The 18,830-nt window shown below is 46.0% G+C and overlaps 1 protein-coding gene across 3 annotated transcripts in view; it reads right to left on the bottom strand.

Moving 5' to 3' along the window:
- LOC101160624 (guanine nucleotide exchange factor VAV3-like) overlaps window positions 1–18,830 on the bottom strand; it is a 59,388-nt gene that overhangs the window by 19,868 nt on the left and 20,690 nt on the right. For all 3 annotated transcript variants that reach the window (XM_023965041.1, XM_023965043.1, XM_023965042.1), the window contains exons 3-18: window positions 9,949–10,007; window positions 9,667–9,732; window positions 9,090–9,207; window positions 7,933–8,025; window positions 7,653–7,721; window positions 7,470–7,573; window positions 7,253–7,352; window positions 6,965–7,060; window positions 5,612–5,680; window positions 5,393–5,479; window positions 4,779–4,864; window positions 4,551–4,683; window positions 4,009–4,118; window positions 2,473–2,574; window positions 2,139–2,230; window positions 1,868–1,890 (exon numbers count right to left, since the gene is read on the bottom strand). In XM_023965041.1, coding sequence (XP_023820809.1) covers window positions 1,868–1,890; window positions 2,139–2,230; window positions 2,473–2,574; window positions 4,009–4,118; window positions 4,551–4,683; window positions 4,779–4,864; window positions 5,393–5,479; window positions 5,612–5,680; window positions 6,965–7,060; window positions 7,253–7,352; window positions 7,470–7,573; window positions 7,653–7,721; window positions 7,933–8,025; window positions 9,090–9,207; window positions 9,667–9,732; window positions 9,949–10,007 — 1,407 coding nt within the window. The remainder of the gene's footprint in view (window positions 1–1,867; window positions 1,891–2,138; window positions 2,231–2,472; window positions 2,575–4,008; window positions 4,119–4,550; window positions 4,684–4,778; window positions 4,865–5,392; window positions 5,480–5,611; window positions 5,681–6,964; window positions 7,061–7,252; window positions 7,353–7,469; window positions 7,574–7,652; window positions 7,722–7,932; window positions 8,026–9,089; window positions 9,208–9,666; window positions 9,733–9,948; window positions 10,008–18,830) is intronic.

Below are 18,830 nucleotides of genomic sequence, written 5' to 3'. Positions count from 1 at the left end.
CGCATCCAGCAGCACACATGCAGCAGCACGCCTCCAGCAGCACGCATCCAGCAGCACGCATCCAGCAGCACGCATGCAGCAGCACGCATGCAGCAGCACGCATGCAGCAGCAAACATTCAGCAGCACGCATGCAGCAGCACGCCTCCAGCAGCACGCATGCAGCAGCACGCATGCAGCAGCACACATGCAGCAGCACGCATGCAGCAGCAAACATTCAGCAGCACGCATGCAGCAGCACGCCTCCAGCAGCACGCATCCAGCAGCACGCATGCAGCAGCACACACGCAGCAGCAAAAATTCAGCAGCACGCATCCAGCAGCATGCATGCAGAAGCACACATGCAGCACCACACATGCAGCAGCAAACATGCAGTAGCAAACATTCAGCAGCACGCATGCAGCAGCACGCATGCAGCAGCACGCATGCAGCAACACACACGCAGCAGCAACCATTCAGCAGCACGCATCCAGCAGCACGCATCCAGCAGCACGCATGCAGCAGCACGCATCCAGCAGCACGCATGCAGCAGCACGCATGCAGCAACACACACGCAGCAGCAACCATTCAGCAGCACGCATCCAGCAGCACGCATGCAGCAGCATGCATGCAGAAGCACACATGCAGCACCACACATGCAGCAGCAAACATTCAGCAGCACGCATGCAGCAGCACGCCTCCAGCAGCACGCATGCAGCAGCACGCATTCAGCAGCACGCATGCAGCAACACACACGCAGCAGCAACCATTCAGCAGCACGCATCCAGCAGCACGCATCCAGCAGCACGCATGCAGAAGCACACATGCAGCAGCAAACATGCAGCAGCAACCATGCAGCAGCACACATGCAGCAGCACGCATCCAGCAGCACACATGCAGCAGCAACCTTTCAGCAGCACACATGCAGCAGCACACACGCAGCAGCACACATGCAGCAGCAAACATGCAACAGCAACCATGCAGCAGCACACATGCAGCAGCAAACATGCAGCAGCACACATGCAGCAGCACTCATGCAGCAGCACTCATGCAGCAGCACACATGCAGCAGCACACATGCAGCAGCACTCATGCAGCAGCCCGAATGCAGCAGCACACATGCAGCAGAGCACAGATCACATAGATCAGTCCATAATCAATAATATAAATATGAATCTCAGTTTAGCTCCAATTGAAAATGTTGTTAGTTTTGTGGTTTGCTGTTTTTGTGTTTCTGTCTTTGGAAGTCTTCTCTGCTTCATTTAGTAAAACATGAAGCTTCTGGTTTCTTCTGCAGACTCTTAGCTCTTGACCTTTTCAGGATTTTGTGGCAGAGAACACACACTTCTGGATTGATATTGGTATTGATATTGGTTTTCAAAAATAATGATGCAAGTGATAAAATGACAAACTTGTGAGTTTGGCCTCATTTTAAAGCACAGATCTGCCTTTACAACAGGCAGCAAAGAAGTGCAAACGTCTTCTAGCACAGCCCCTTTGTCCTGACCAAAGTCTCCTCTGCAGTCATTCTGAATTTGTATTCATTTACTGATACATAGTTATATTTGATATTTTGTGTGAATGTTTCAGTTCATCTGTAAATATCCTACCATATCTTTTTATATAACCTTTGACCTCATGGCATTCAGAGCGACCAGCATCTCATGGTACAGGGAGACCCATTCCAGTACTGTACATATGACAATAAACCCTTGAAATCTTGAATTTTGTCCCATAAACATGTTTAAAAAGACATGATAAGAGAAGGAACCCCCCCCCCCCCCCCCCCCCCATCGATCCGCCAGCATTTACGCCGCCACACGGCTGCGGCGCCTCGAACGCCCCCAGCTTGGACGTAAGGGTAAAAGAAGAGAGAGAGTGCAGCTCTTACCCGCGGCCTCGGCTTGACGGCGTCTGTGGAACATGAGAAGAACACAACATGAGAGCGTGGTCGCCTCCTCACGTCCCCCTGTCAGCCTGTGCTGCTCCTCTGAGTCCAGGACAGGACCAGACTGACCAAGGAGAATGGACACTCCAAGCCACTCCCACTTTTAGCACTGGTTTCATGAATGTTTAACCGTTGAGGGAGGAGCCTAAAACCTGAGCTAACCATCCATTACCTTTACACACAACCATCTCTGTGAGGAAGGGGGTGGTCTCACCTGTTCTTCCACAGACTCCAAGCCGACCCAAACACTCCTTATGAGCCCCCAGCCCACATTTGACACAGAGGTAACCCTGGTTGAAGATGCCCCTGGACACAAGACCCACTGCATGTTACTGATGTGCAGAAAAGTCTCATGGAAGCAGAAACGTCAAGTCCTGCAGCTTTCTTAATGTCTGACTCCCAGGAATAAACAAGCTGCTCACTAAGACCTCCAAAATAAAAGCTCCTTCAGTGAAGTGTGTGGAGAAGGTCGGGTCATACCACTGTGAACATCTGAAAGATTCCAGTCTAACCTCAGCAGAGCAGCGCTTGGAAAAGCCGACTCCTACCTAAGCAGGAGGTGGCAGTAGCTGCAGGAGGTGATCCTCTCAAAGGAGTGCATCCTGAACTGGTGGGAGTTGTGGTTGGCCTTTTCCGGTCGGATATTTGAACTGAGGAAAGGCGGAGAAAGCAGAGAAAGGAAAACTGACAGGAGAAATGTTGTCTGTGCAGCACCAGTCTACACTCTAGTCAGTTCTGAAAATGAACTCAAGGCTCAGGATCTCAGCGGATGACTGTTCATGTTCAGCAGCACTGATCCCAGCAGAACCAGAACCGGCTGAGGCTAAAGCATTCCTCTTCCTGCACAGCAGAAATGCTGCAGCGGCTTCAGGTCTGTGGTTCATAATGAGCCTTTTCCCTGACAGATCCCTGTTATTTAGTGGGCGGGGCTTCAGTGGGTTTTGCATGCACAAAAAGCCCTCCCAGATTAGCTTTTTTTAAACCGACTTTCAGACAGCCGAGTGGGAAGTTGGTCAAATGTGAAATATCTCTATTTTCCATCATAATTATGGATTTATTCTCCCAAAGATCTGAATTCCTGCAGCAAACAGGAAGGAATGTGAAGAAGAAAAAGGCATTTGGTACTTCAGTGCCATAAACACACAAACATACACACTGATGGCACTGTGGGGGCAGTGTCTTGCCCAAAGGTACTTCAACACACGGGGAGGCAAGGCAGGATCCAAACCTCCGATCAGAGGTCGACCGCTCCACTCCTGCTCCACAGCATGCGTCTTAAAGTTTTCCTGAAGTCAGGATGCAAAAGGACTAAAGAGTTCCTCAGAGCTTTTTTTTCTTTATGCATAAGCAGAAATGATGCAGATTTGAGCCAAAACAAGGCGGCGTGATGCAAACAGGACCTCCGTCTGCTCTGAGCACATGCAGAATGTTTTCATATGTTTGCATTTCCCTTCAGTTTCATTTCATATTAAAAGTGTGTATTCTTTTGTGCACAAATGAGCGTGAAGCTGGGCAGTGACAGGATCACTGAGCAGCAGCAGTTCATGCAGACCAGCTGCTGCTGAAAGCGTCTTTGCATCATCCTGCTGCAGCAGTGACAGGCATCAGGCGGCATCCTTCTTTCCAAAAGACGGGAAACCTTCTGTGAGGCACAGGACCAAGAAAACGGCTCTGATTGGACTCAGAGTGTTGCAAATTTATGTCATCACTCTGTGCATGTAGTGATGTAAAGGAAATAAAGAATAATTGAACCCTTACAGAACGGAGAGATAACATTTCAGGCCCAAACTTCACACTTTTTCATTTTTCTTCAATGAAAGATTCAGAATTTCAGACGCTCTGGATCCAGAAAGACTCGTTATCAGCGAGGATTTCATCTCTACGCTAATTTATCTTTATATTTGGATCACAATGATTTTGATCAGGAAAGTCTCCTTCTTCATGTCACTTTGATGAACTCCCAGAAACATTTTAGAAAAGACAAATGTTCTCCTCACAGTTTCTTCTGCATCAGATTTAAGTTTGAGCTCGTTTCTACTTTTGTCTGAAGCGTTTGGATCAAACCAGAGTCTGCCTTCACTCACATGGCCATTTCAAACTGTTCCAGCCACTTCTTCTTCAGCTCTCTGGTCTTGAAGAAGAGTTCAAAGCCGGTGTGGCCCTGCTGGTGGGTCACGTAGAAGCTGTAGCACCACTGTGGAGATCAGGAAAAACACACAAATGAGCCGCGCTGGCTTTACGTTTTAGGTTCTTCACCCAGGCGGTGTTTGTCAGACGCTCCGCCTGTGAAAAAAACCGGAAAAGAAAACCTTCCGCAGCTGCGCAGATGCTACCGCAGATGCTTCCGCAGATGCTTCCGCAGATGCTTCCGCAGATGCTTCCGCAGATGCTTCCGCAGATGCGCAGATGCTTCCGCAGATGCTTCCGCAGCTGCGCAGATGCTTCCGCAGCCGCGCAGATGCTTCCGCAGATGCTTCCGCAGATGCTTCCGCAGATGCTTCCGCAGCTGCGCAGATGCTTCCGCAGATGCTTCCGCAGATGCTTCCGCAGATGCTTCCGCAGATGCTTCCGCAGCGGTCTGCGTCCCTGTAGGACGCCATACAGGTGGTGCAGAGGTTAAACTGACCTTTTTGCCCTCTCTGTCAGGTGTGGGGTTGTTGGTAACTTTGAAGACGTTCAGGTCCAGAACCTCCTTCATCTCGTAGTTGTCTCCTCTCCGTTTGCAGACAATAGCTGCCACGTCAAACAAAAATATGTGTCTGTAGAAGAAGAAGAGGTGTGGAGAAATGAAGCCAGATGACTTATAGAGCCCAGAGTGGAACATGAGCTCAGAATAAACGGGAGCTACGACGACCTGTCCAGTTTCTTCTTGTCTACTGAGGAAACCAGACGAACTTCTCCATCTCCTTTTGGCCGACCAAAGCTTATGAGGGGCTGATTCTGGAAACAGATCAGTGTTTGACAAAAGGTAGAAACTGTTTCTAATGATTCACTTTGAGGAAATGTTTGAGTCCTGAAAAAGAAAAAGAGGCTTTTAGCTTTGAACTGCATCAGAGGACAGGACTTCTGTTCACATGTCTATGTCGCCTTCAGACACGTCCTAAACGTTTAAGGTTCTAGGTTAAGGTTAATGAACCTGAAGCTCCAACTGTGAAACAGAAATATCAGATCTCTGAAAACATTGATTTTAGTCTCTTCAGCCTCACTGCTGCTGATTGATCGATTTTAACACTGCAGCTGTGATCGGAGACACGCAGACGTCTTTGAGCATTAAAACTGCTCCAGATGCTGAAGAGTATCATCCATCCATTCATCCATCATATATCCATGGATGATGGATGGATGATGGATGGATGGATGGATGGATGGATGGATGGATGGATGGATGGATGGATGGATGGATGGATGCATGATCCTCTTCAGCATCTGGACCAGGATGAAGCAGCAGACAGACCCGTTTTGCTTTACCAGGTTTTCGATGGACCTCTGGTATTGGTCGATCTCCCTCAGAGTCTCGTTGTCCCGCTTCACTTCGTTGATGTACTGAGCGAGGTCCTGGACAGAGCAGAAACCCCCGTCAGCACCACCAGCTGCCCCCCCCCCCCCCCCCCCCCCCCCTCAGACCTAATGGCTGGGGTCAAACCAACAAACATTTGGCCTTAATCATGTCTTTGGTGCAGCTCCTACTTTCATGGCATCGAGAGCGGTCCTCAGGTTGCTCCTGTCTGCAGCATCGTTTGTGTGTTTGACCAGTTCCTGTTAGAGAGAAAACACTCGTGAAAATCAAACAAAAACCTGTAACTTGCACTTCATTGGTGTGATAACAGCAGCAGGTAAACGTCCTCTAGATCCTTAAACCTCATCTCCATTCCACCTCAAGGCAGAAAACCCTTTGCATAAAGTAATGGGCTGCAGCTGAAGTCTAACAGATGAGTTTAGGATGGGGAGCAGAAGGAATCGGACCTGCTGCCCCCAAACCCAAATGATGTAAGCTGCAGATCAAACCTGTGGCTGCAGCTGCTGATAAGTCACATGACCTCCCAGCACCCTGTCTGAAATCTTCATGAAAGACGTCCTGGGATGACTTCCTGTTAGGATTGCAAACCTGACAACGCTGTAGCACGGGTGTCAGTGACGGCCAAGTTCCTCTGCTCACTCAGTCACACGTTCTCCTCACCAGCTGAAAACCCTCCAGAAGCTCTCAGTAAAGCTGAAACTGCTCTCTGGACTGGTTCTTCTGAACAAGCAGGCCATCTGGAGGCTTGGGGTTTGTTTTAAGAAATGTTTTAGTGATTTGAATAAAAAGCCTGTATATCATCAACGTCAGGAACATTTTTATCTCTGGAATGAAGGCAGTCTTCTCTGTTTCATCATTGGGGGGATGTCGCCCTCTTGTGGTCACTTGGAAGAACAGTAACGTTTTCACTGGTTTATGGATGAAAACCAAAATGGGACGATGAATTCTAAAAGCTCTTCCTGCCTGTAAAGGCGATGGAAGAAGTTCTGTGACTCCTCAGCAGGTGAAGGCAGACGTTTACATCTGGAAGAAGACAAGAGGACGAAATCTCCAACGAAAAAAATGACAAAATAAAACCTCCGAGAATTCTGAACAGAAAGGAAGACGCTGCTGCTGCAAACCTTACAACCCCCCAACCAGGAGGTCTGGGTGGCATCAGTGCATGTGAAGGTCCTGCAGGAACTAGGTTCTCCTCACAAAACAGCAGAATAAGACAATGATGTGGAGAAAATGTCACAAAGAAAGAAGTTGAAGCTGAAGAGCAAAGTTTGCCAAGGAAAACGGCTTCAGACGAGCCTCTAGAGGACAAAGGCAAGAGTTTCTGTCCAAAACGTGAGAGGAGAGAAGAGATGAGAGAGAAATGAAGAACTGTGGAAGACTTTGTTCCCAACCTGAACAGGTGCTGTCAGTCTCTGATAAGAAACCCAATGTAAACATATACATCTAAATACAGACCTTCAGGAAAAGTTAACTTCAGTCAGAGATGAACAGCTGAGTGTCAGTGTTGAGGGGGGGTACAGCACCTGCAGGAGGAGGTGGTACTTCAGGACTCGCTGCATCGGGACGACCAGCAGGTCTCTCAGGGAGAACTTCCCATTGTTGGCTCTTTTGGAGCATTCCTGAGGGAAACACAGCCTTCATGACATCACAGCTATGACTCACTGCACTTTCCTCCAGAAGTCGGTTCACATTCAGCAGGGAGATGCTTTTGTGGCCTCTCTGCAGACTTTAGGTCTGGAAAGCTTTCAAACTGTGTGAGGGTTCTAAAATGCTCCCTAGAGGGCGGAGCTACAGGCAGAAAATGCTTTCACCTCCAGTTTCAGTCGAACATCCTCTTTCTCTTTGACAATGAAGTCCAAAACTGCGATGGCGATCTCCACCTGACTGCAGTAAATCCCATAAATGAGTAGTCTGCGGGTCAGAGTTGGAAACAACCAGAGTTTTATGACACTGTGTCCGCTTCACCGGCTGCTAACAGCTTTGGCTGCTCAGCAAAGAGGATGAAGAGTTCCCTCTGAAGGAACGTACCTGTCTTTGTAGCTGATGAAGATCTGGTGGAGATTCAGGGCGTTTTTGTTCAGGATGGAATCCTGCAGATCAACCATCAGACTCTTGTGAAGTTTAACCAGATCCTGCATTAAACAAAGACGAAGCGTCACCGTCTGAACGCAGGAATCTCCTTCCATAGCTCACATCTGCAGCAGGACTTACAGGGATGTTGAGAAAAACTTTATCGATTTCCGCTGCAGAGAAGAACTTCTTCAGCGGGTTCAGGAAATACTGAGCAAGAGATCAAACAAGAACAGAGATCCTCTGATTACGTCTCATTCTTCTGTGTTCCAGATAAACATGCTTTTCAGTCATCATAGGCAACACACTGAAACCAGCTTCAAACTAACAGTAGGATGCCAGAACAGCTGGTTTGCAGCTTCATGGAGGCTCAAAGTTCTGCTCTGAGAGATGAAGGGGGCCCTGCAGAGGCGGTCTCTACCTTCTCGATGGACTCCAGGGTCTCCGTGTATCTCTCTTCCGTCTGCTTGATCTCAGAAAGGCAGCAGCTTCGAACGTCCACCTCTGCCTGCTTCTACAAAGACACACATCAGGATTTCAGTCACTCAGGACAAATGCTCTGGTCCCATGGCAACGGAGGGGGCTGATGGGTATTTTTACTTGACCAAAGAACAGTTGTGAACACCCCAACTTTCTGATCTGAAGAGTGATGGACACCCCCCTGTCGGATCTCTACAGACCATCATTTAGGATAATTGTGTTTTTGTTCCATTATTACAAAGAAAATTTAACCAACAATCTGCATGCTTGCAAGTATGCCTACCTGCATGTGTCTGCATATCTGCTGGTGTCTGCATGTGTCTGCAGCTGTCTGGTCGTCTGCATGTTTTTTTTTTCATGTGTCTGCATGTTTCTGCATGTGTCTGCAGGTATCTGCACGTCTGTCTGCATGTGTCTGCACATCTGCAGGTGTCTGCACATTTACAGGTGTCTGCACATCTGCAGGTGTCTGCATGTGTCTTGATGTTTTTAACATGTATCTGCATGTTTCTGTTTGTGTCTGCAGGTGTCAGCATGTGTCTGCACGTCTGCATGTGTCTGCAGGTGTCTGCACGTCTCTCTGCATGTGTCTGCCCCTCTGCAGGTGTCTGCTCATCTACAGGTGTCTGCATGTCTGCAGCTGTCTGCACGTCTGCATCTGTCTGCACATCTACAGGTGTCTGCATGTATCTGCAGGTGTCTGCGCATCTGCATGTGTCTGCACGTCTGCAGGTGTCTGCACGCCTGCATGTGTCTGCACATCTACAGGTGTCTGCATGTATCTGCAGGTGTCTGCGCATCTACAGGTGTCTACATGTATCTGCAGGTGTCTGCTCATCTGCAGGTGTCTGCGCATCTGCAGGTGTCTGCATGTCTGCAGCTGTCTGCACGTCTGTAGATGTCTGCACATCTACAGGTGTCTGCACGTCTGCAGATGTCTGCACATCTACAGGTGTCTGCACATCTGCAGCTGTCTGCACGTTTGTATGTGTCTGCATCTTTTTTTGCATGTGTCTGCATATTTCTTCAGGCGTCTGCATGTGTCTGCCTGCGTCTGTACATCAGGGCGTGTGAGAAAGAGCTGACTCAGCGTGGTACCATAGACATTTGCTGCTCCGTCCTCATCAGGTCTTCATAGATCTCCAGCCCTGCGTACTCGTCCTCCAGGCCATAGACTGCTGCGTACAGGTCATCTTCATCCTCAGGAGTATTCTCACTATCACACCCGTGTACAAACACACATGTTAATACTTGTGTTGGGCGATCTTGTCGGTCCTGCTGCAGTTTGCAGACAAAACAAGAGACCAAAGTCATTTGAAGGTCAAACATTTTGACCGTTTATTTTATTTTGACCCCTCAGAATGAATGAAGCCCATTGAGACGACTGTTGCTGTGATTTTGAGCTGTATCAATAAAATTGAATTGAATGAACGGGAATCTTCATGAAACTGAAACTCTGATCAGGCAGACAATGAACACATCCTGCATCTGTCATCCGGCAGGCGAGAAGATATAAAATGAGTCATTTATTTCCTCTGACATTAACAGAGAACCGCAGCCCAGCCTCCAAGCAAAGCAGGTGGGTGTCTAGACCCCCGAAGAGCCCAGATCCGCCGCCTCTGCACCTGAAATGATCTTCTTCAGTTAGCATCAGAGGAAGCAGCCTCATACGTACTCAAGGAGGTCCTCCAGATTGCTGTAAATGTCTTCGTCTTTCAGGCTCTCCTCAGTTGGAAACGGTCTGGAAGTGAAGCAGAAAGAAGGCAGCGTGAAAACGTGCTTCCTATCTGTTTGACCCCGCAGATCTGGAGCTTCATAGAGGAGTCTTCCTGCCCCTGTTGGACGAAGACGGGGTTCAGGAATGACCAATAATATTTTTTTAAGCTGAAAGGTAAAGGCGGGTGTGAGGAAATATCAAAGCCTCATCAGTCTCTACCTGCAGGTTCAGGTGACTTACTTAAATCCTCCCTGCTGAGCGGCTGCTGTGTGTGAGAGCCTGGAAAGAGTGTCCATGACCTGACAGGACAAAGAGAGGGAATGACAAACGTTAGCGAAGAGCTTTGCTAACAGAACGTCAGTGTGACGCTTTCAGCAGAAAAACCTTTGCTCCTTTTACTGAATGAATGTTTTCCTATTCCCAAAGTCTGGATCCTTTCTGTTCCAGTTTGGAGAAAGAAATTAGCAGTTTCTTCTCATCTTCTCATCATCTTCTCATGTGCCACATGAAGCACATTCAGGTACAAAGACATCACCTTTTGCTCCTAAAATCTCAGTTATGGGTCTCAGTTATCTGCTGTCTGTCCACTAATCAAAATGTTTATGTGTGTGTGTATGGGGGGGGGGGGGTGACTTGTCTGTTAAATCCTGTGAACCAAGCATCAGTTCAGCGTTTGCATTCCAGAACCGACAGGAACATAAGAAAACTCAAAAAGATGCAGAAGAATGAAAACAAAAACAACAGAGACGACGCACAACGTCATCACACAAATCCTTCACAACCGACCTGTTCATGTTTATCTACAATCTACGAGCAGCAGCACGTTTGGCTTCACACTGGGGGGGTTCAGAGTCTTTGTTCGATTGCAGCTGAATCCATGGAGCTTCAGGAACCACACAGAGCTTTCAGAAGCATCTGGATGACAGTAAAAAGTTTCTGCTCGTGATCTTCTCAGCGCTCTGACTCCAAATTAACCAGAACGCTCGTCAGGAAATGGTTTTCCCGCCTCAGTCTGTCAGATTGAGGGACATTCTCCTGCTGACGTTCTTTTCCTTCCAACTATAAATGGGAAATGGAGGTTTTCAGTTTGGAGGTAGTTGTGATGAATATCAGACATGTTTCCTTCAGGCTGAGGCTGGTATCTGGACCCAAAGTCTTCTGGATTGAAACGTTTCACTGATCACCCAAGCAGCTTCAATAGTCCGCTTACCGGTCTGCGGATCACTGATCACTGATCAGTCCATGAAAAAGTCAGTTGGATGAAGACAGAAGATTTCAGGTCCAGACCTGAATGCCTCATCTCCAGACCCGGATGAGAACCTTCACCGACATGGATGTGTTGCATTTGTGTGTTTTTGGAGTGGATCTGACAGAAACTCCTTGACTCTGTTTCCACAAACACATTCCTGAACTTCTATCTCAGAATTCCAGACAGAAAGACAAGAAGCGCAGAGATCTAGAAGATAACCAGCGTTCTGTGTCTCTTATGCTCCTCTGGTTGCTCAGTTTGAGAGGGTTTAGAAAGGCCCGTGAAGGTACGACGCTCTGTCTTCCTGTGCGAATGTGGGTTGTGGTCGACCCCCCCTCTGTGTTTGTGACGCCTGAGCTTTCAGCAGCGTGCAGCAGAACTTCAAACCGTCTTGTGTGGGTGTCAGAGAACCTCAACCTGCTAAACGTAACGCAGCTTCTGCAAACACTTCCGAAAAGTCCTAAAAATAATCAACCAAAACATCCACGGATGTTTCCTTCATGGTGACATGTCACGTTTCTTCCTACATGAGCCTCCTCCCCACGACGACTTCTGCTCAGACTTTGGAGGAGTTTCCCTGAATGTAAAATGATGGAGAATGTTCAGAGAGGAGAGAGGATCGTCTGGTGCTGATCTACAGACCTCCTTCTGTGTCATGAACGTCTCTGCTGCTTTGAAGGAACGTTTGGAAACAAAGAGGAACAAAACATGAACTTAATCCAAATGAAGTTGAAGCTGGAAGTGGAAGAGAGAGTACTTTAAAAAACACATCAGTGTGTTTTTAATTCTTCAACAATGAAACATCATTTCTTAGCTTACTGTCCACAAACCACATCAGAGGCTGATGTCTGTCCTCTATATATCTACGTTGTTTTCAGAAGATTGTTTTAAAAAGTGACCGAATGCAAATGAAATGAAGGTAGAAATAATCGATCTGCCTTTAGATCCGTCTGCTGTGAAACCTTCTACTTCTGTGAATCTCCACTTTTCTAGAACGTTCCACACTTACACTGGATTTGACAAACTGTAACAGTTTGTTCACCAGGAAAAACACCTGGAACTGCAAAGCTTAGATGGTTCTGAGTCAGTGGAGGAGGTCCATGAGGAAGCGGAGATACCTGTACTGTAAACACAGCTGACTGCAGCAAAGACACACAACTACAGGTAAAAGTGGGAACAATCCATGTCACTCAGCCTGAGTCCATCAGAACATCAGAACATCAGTCCATCAGAACATCAGTCCATCAGAACATCAATCCATCAGAACATCAATCCATCAGAACACCAATCCATCAGAACATCGGTCCATCCGAACATCAGTCCATCAGAACACAGGACCATCAGAACATCAGAACACCAGAACATCAGAACAAAAGTCCATCAGAACATCAGAACACCAGTCCATCAGAACACCAGAACATCAATCCATCAGAACATCAGTCCATCAGAACACCAGAACATCATAACATCAGAACATCAGTCCATCCGAACATCAGAACATCAGTCCTTCAGAACATCAGAACACCAGAACATCAATCCATCAGAACACCAGTCCATCAGAACACCAGAAGATCAGTCCATCCGAACATCAGAACATCAGTCCATCAGTCCTTCAGAACATCAGAACACCAGTCCATCAGAACACCAGAACATCAATCCATCAGAACATCAGTCCATCAGAACACCAGAACATCATAACATCAGAACATCAGTCCATCCGAACATCAGAACATCAGTCCTTCAGAACATCAGAACACCAGAACATCAATCCATCAGAACATCAGTCCATCAGAACACCAGAAAATATGAACATCAGAGCAATAGTCCATCAGAACGGCAGAACACCAGAACATCGGTCCATCAGAACATCAGAACATCAGTCCTTCAGAACATCAGAACACCAGAACATCAATCCATCAGAACATCAAAACATCAGAACACCAGAAAATATGAACATCAGAGCAATAGTCCATCAGAACGGCAGAACACCAGAACATCGGTCCATCAGAACATCAGAACACCAGTCCATCAGAACGGCAGAACACCAGAACATCGGTCCATCAGAACATCAGAACACCAGTCCATCAGAACATCAGAACACAAGTCCATCAGAACATCAGAACACCAGAACATCAGAACACCAGTCCATCAGAACATCAGAACATTAGTCCTTCAGAACATCAGAACACCAGAACATCAATCCATCAGAACATCAGTCCATCAGAACATCAGTCCATCAGAACGGCAGAACATCAGAACAAAAGAACATCAGAACATCGGTCCATCAGAACAACAGAACATCAGAACATCAGAACATCAGAACAAACGTCCATCAGAACACCAGAAGCTCAGAAAACCAGAAGATCAGAACACCAGAACATCAGAACATCAGTCCATCAGAACATCAGTCCATCAGAACGGCAGAACATCAGAACAAAAGAACATCAGAACATCGGTCAATCAGAACAACAGAACATCAGAACATCAGAACAAACGTCCATCAGAACACCAGAAGCTCAGAAAACCAGAAGATCAGAACACCAGAACATCAGAACATCAGAACACCAGAACATCAGAACATCAGAACACCAGAACATCAGAACATCATAACACCGGAAGAGCAGAACACCAGAACATCAGAACACCAGAAGATCAGAACACCAGAACATCAGAACACCACAACACCAGAAATAAGAACATCAGAACATCAGAACAATAGTCCATCAGAACATCAGAACACCAGTCCATCAGAACATCAGAACACCAAAAACATCAGTCCATCAGAACATCAGAACATCAGAACACCAAAACATCAGAACACAAGTCCATCATAACATCAGAACACCAGAACATCAGAACATCAGAAGACCAGAACATCAGAACACCAGTCCATGAGAACACCAGTCCATCAGAACATCAGAACATTAGTTCATTAGAACATCAGAACACCAGAACATCATAACACCACAACACCAGAACATCAGAACATCAGAACATCAGAACACCAGAACATCAGAACACCAGTCCATGAGAACACCAGTCCATCAGAACATCAGAACATAAGTCAATTAGAACATCAGAACACCAGAACATCAGTCCATCCGACCATCAGAACATCAGAACAAAAGTCCATCAGAACACCAGAACATCAGTCCATCAGAACACAAGACCATCAGAACATCAGAACACCAGAAAATCAGCACACCAGAACATTAAAACACCACAACACCAGAACACCAGAACATCAGAACACCACAACACCAGAACATCAGAACACCAGAAAACTAGAACATCAGAACATCAGAAGACCAGAACATCAGAACACCAGTCCATGAGAACACCAGTCCATCAGAACATCAGAACACCAGTCCATCAGTTCATCAGAACATCAGAACACCAGAACATCAGAACACAAGTCCATTAAAATACCAGAACATCAGTCCATCAGAACATCAGAACACCAGAACACCAGAACATCAGAAGACCAGAACATCAGAACACCAGTCCATGAGAACACCAGTCCATCAGAACATCAGAACATTAGTCCATCAGAACATCAGAACATCAGAACACCAGTCCATCAGTCCATCAGAACATCAGAACACAGGTCCATCAAAACAACAGAACGTCAGTCCATCAGAACATCAGAACACCAGAAGATCAGAACACCAGAACATTAGAACATCAGAACACCAGTCCATCAGAACATCAGAACATTAGTCCATCAGAACATCAGAACACCAGTCCATCAGTCCATCAGAACATCAGAACACCAGAACACCAGAAGAACAGAACACCAGAAGATGAGAACACCAGAACATCAGAACATCAGAAGACCAGAACATCAGAACACAAGACCATCAGAACATCAGAACACCAGAACATCAGAACAAAAGTCCACCAGAACATCAGAACACCAGTTCATCAGAACACCAGAACAACAGAACATCAGAACAAAAGAACATCAGAACATCAGTCCATCAGAACACCAGAACACCAGAACATCAATCCATCAGAACATCAGTCCATCAGAACGGCAGAACAACAGAACATCAGAACATCGGTCAATCAGAACATCAGAACATCAGAACACCAGAACAAAAGTCCATCAGAACACCAGAACACCAGAAGCTCAGAACACCAGAAGATCAGAACACCAGAACATCAGAGCATCAGAACACCAGAACATCAGAATATCAGAACACCAGAAGTTCAGAACACCAGAACATCAGAACACCACAACACCAGAACATCAGAACACCAGAACATCAGAACACCAGAAGATCAGACCAACAGAACTTAAGAACACCAGAACATCAGAACACCAAAACACCAGAACACCAGAACATCAGAACACCAGTCCATCAGAACACCAAAAAATCAGAACACCAGAACATCAGAACACCAGAACATCAGAACATCAGAACACCAGTCCATGAGAAATCCAGTCCATCAGAACATCAGAACAATAGTCCATCAGAACAGCAGAACATCAGAACACCACAACATCAGAACATCAGAACACCAGAACATCAGAACATCAGAACACCAGTCCATCAGTCCATCAGAACATCAGAACATCAGAAAACCAGAACATCAGAAAATCAGAACACAAGTCCATTAGAACATCAGAACACCAGAACATCAGAACACCAGAACATCAGAACATCAGAAGACCAGAACATCAGAACACCAGTCCATGAGAACACCAGTCCATCAAAACATCAGATAATCAGTACATCAGAACATCAGTCCATCAGAACGGCAAAACATCAGAACAAAAGAACATCAGAACATCAGTCCATCAGAACACCAGAACATCAAAACATCAGAACATCAGTCCATCCGAACATCAAAACATCAGAACAAACGTCCATCAGAACACCAGAAGCTCAGAACACCAGAACATCAGTCCATGAGAACACCAGTCCATGAGAACACCAGTCCATCAGAACACCAGTCCATCAGAACATCAGAACACCAGAACATCAGAACATCAGAACACCAGAACATCAGAACATCAGAACACCAGTCCATGAGAAATCCAGTCCATCAGAACATCAGAACAATAGTCCATCAGAACATCAGAACATCAGAACACCACAACATCAGAACATCAGAACATCAGTCCATCCGAACATCAGTAACAAAAGTCCATCAGAACACCAGAACATCAGTCTATCAGAACACCAGAACACCAGAAAACCAGAACATCAGAACATCACAATACCAGAACATCAGAACATCAGAACACCAGAACATCAGAACACCACAACACCAGAACATCAGAACATCAGAACAATAGTCCATCAGAACATCAGAACATTAGTCCATCAAAACATCAGAACATCAGAACACCAGTCCATCAGTCCATCAGAACATCAGAACATCAGAAAATCAGAACACAAGTCCATTAGAACATCAGAACACCAGAACATCAGAACACCAGAACATCAGAACATCAGAAGACCAGAACATCAGAACACCAGTCCATGAGAACACCAGTCCATCAGAACATCAGAACATCAGTCCATCCGAACATCAGTAACAAAAGTCCATCAGAACACCAGAACATCAGTCTATCAGAACACCAGAACACCAGAACACCAGAACATCAGAACACCACAATACCAGAACATCAGAACATCAGAACACCAGGAAATCAAAACATCAGAACATCAGAACACCAGAACATCAGAACACCAGAACATCAGAACACCAGAACATCAGAACACCACAATACCAGAACATCAGAACACCAGAACATCAGTCTATCAGAACACCAGAACACCAGAACACCAGAACATCAGAACACCACAATACCAGAACATCAGAACACCAGAACATCAGTCTATCAGAACACCAGAACACCAGAACATCAGAACACCACAATACCAGAACATCAGAACATCAGAACACCAGGAAATCAGAACATCAGAACATCAGAACACCAGAAGATCAGAACACCAGAACATCAGAACACCACAACACCAGAACATCAGAACATCAGAACAATAGTCCATCAGAACATCAGAACACCAGTCCATCAGAACATCAGAACACCAAAAGATCAGAACACCAGAAGATCAGAACACCAGAACATCAGAAGACCAGAACATCAGAACACCAGTCCATCAGAACATCAGAACATTAGTCCATCAGAACATCAGAACACCAGAACATCAGAACATCAGAACACCAGAACATCAGAACACCAGAACATCAGAACATCAGAACATCAGAACACCAGTCCATCAGAACATTAGAACACAAGTCCATCAGAACATCAGAACATCAGAACACCAGAACATCAGAACACAGGTCCATCAGAACATCAGAACATCAGAACACCAGAACACCAGAACATCAGAACATCAGAACACCAGAACATCAGAACAAAAGTCCACCAGAACATCAGAACACCAGTCCATCAGAACACCAGAACATCCGTCCATCAGAACATCAGAACAAATGTCCATCAGAACACCAGTACATCAGTCCATCAGAACATCAGTCCATCAGAACGGCAAAACATCAGAACAAAAGAACATCAGAACATCAGTCCATCAGAACACCAGAACATCAAAACATCAGAACATCAGTCCATCCGAACATCAAAACATCAGAACAAACGTCCATCAGAACACCAGAAGCTCAGAACACCAGAACATCAGTCCATGAGAACACCAGTCCATGAGAACACCAGTCCATCAGAACACCAGAAGATCAGTCCATCCGAACATCAGAACATCAGTCCATCAGTCCTTCAGAACATCAGAACACCAGTCCATCAGAACACCAGAACATCAATCCATCAGAACATCAGTCCATCAGAACACCAGAACATCATAACATCAGAACATCAGTCCATCAGAACATCAGTCCTTCAGAACATCAGAACACCAGAACATCAATCCATCAGAACATCAGTCCATCAGAACACCAGAAAATATGAACATCAGAGCAATAGTCCATCAGAACGGCAGAACACCAGAACATCGGTCCATCAGAACATCAGAACATCAGTCCTTCAGAACATCAGAACACCAGAACATCAATCCATCAGAACATCAAAACATCAGAACACCAGAAAATATGAACATCAGAGCAATAGTCCATCAGAACGGCAGAACACCAGAACATCGGTCCATCAGAACATCAGAACACCAGTCCATCAGAACGGCAGAACACCAGAACATCGGTCCATCAGAACATCAGAACACCAGTCCATCAGAACATCAGAACACAAGTCCATCAGAACATCAGAACACCAGAACATCAGAACACCAGTCCATCAGAACATCAGAACATTAGTCCTTCAGAACATCAGAACACCAGAACATCAATCCATCAGAACATCAGTCCATCAGAACATCAGTCCATCAGAACGGCAGAACATCAGAACAAAAGAACATCAGAACATCGGTCCATCAGAACAACAGAACATCAGAACATCAGAACATCAGAACAAACGTCCATCAGAACACCAGAAGCTCAGAAAACCAGAAGATCAGAACACCAGAACATCAGAACATCAGTCCATCAGAACATCAGTCCATCAGAACGGCAGAACATCAGAACAAAAGAACATCAGAACATCGGTCAATCAGAACAACAGAACATCAGAACATCAGAACAAACGTCCATCAGAACACCAGAAGCTCAGAAAACCAGAAGATCAGAACACCAGAACATCAGAACATCAGAACACCAGAACATCAGAACATCAGAACACCAGAACATCAGAACATCATAACACCGGAAGAGCAGAACACCAGAACATCAGAACACCAGAAGATCAGAACACCAGAACATCAGAACACCACAACACCAGAAATAAGAACATCAGAACATCAGAACAATAGTCCATCAG

The sequence above is a fragment of the Oryzias latipes genome, chromosome 17, assembly GCF_002234675.1.
Source record: "Oryzias latipes chromosome 17, ASM223467v1".
In the NCBI taxonomy this organism is placed as follows: Eukaryota; Metazoa; Chordata; class Actinopteri; order Beloniformes; family Adrianichthyidae; genus Oryzias; species Oryzias latipes.
The sequence above is the reverse complement of the archived record's forward strand: the minus strand, read 5'-3'. Positions and strand labels throughout refer to the sequence as shown.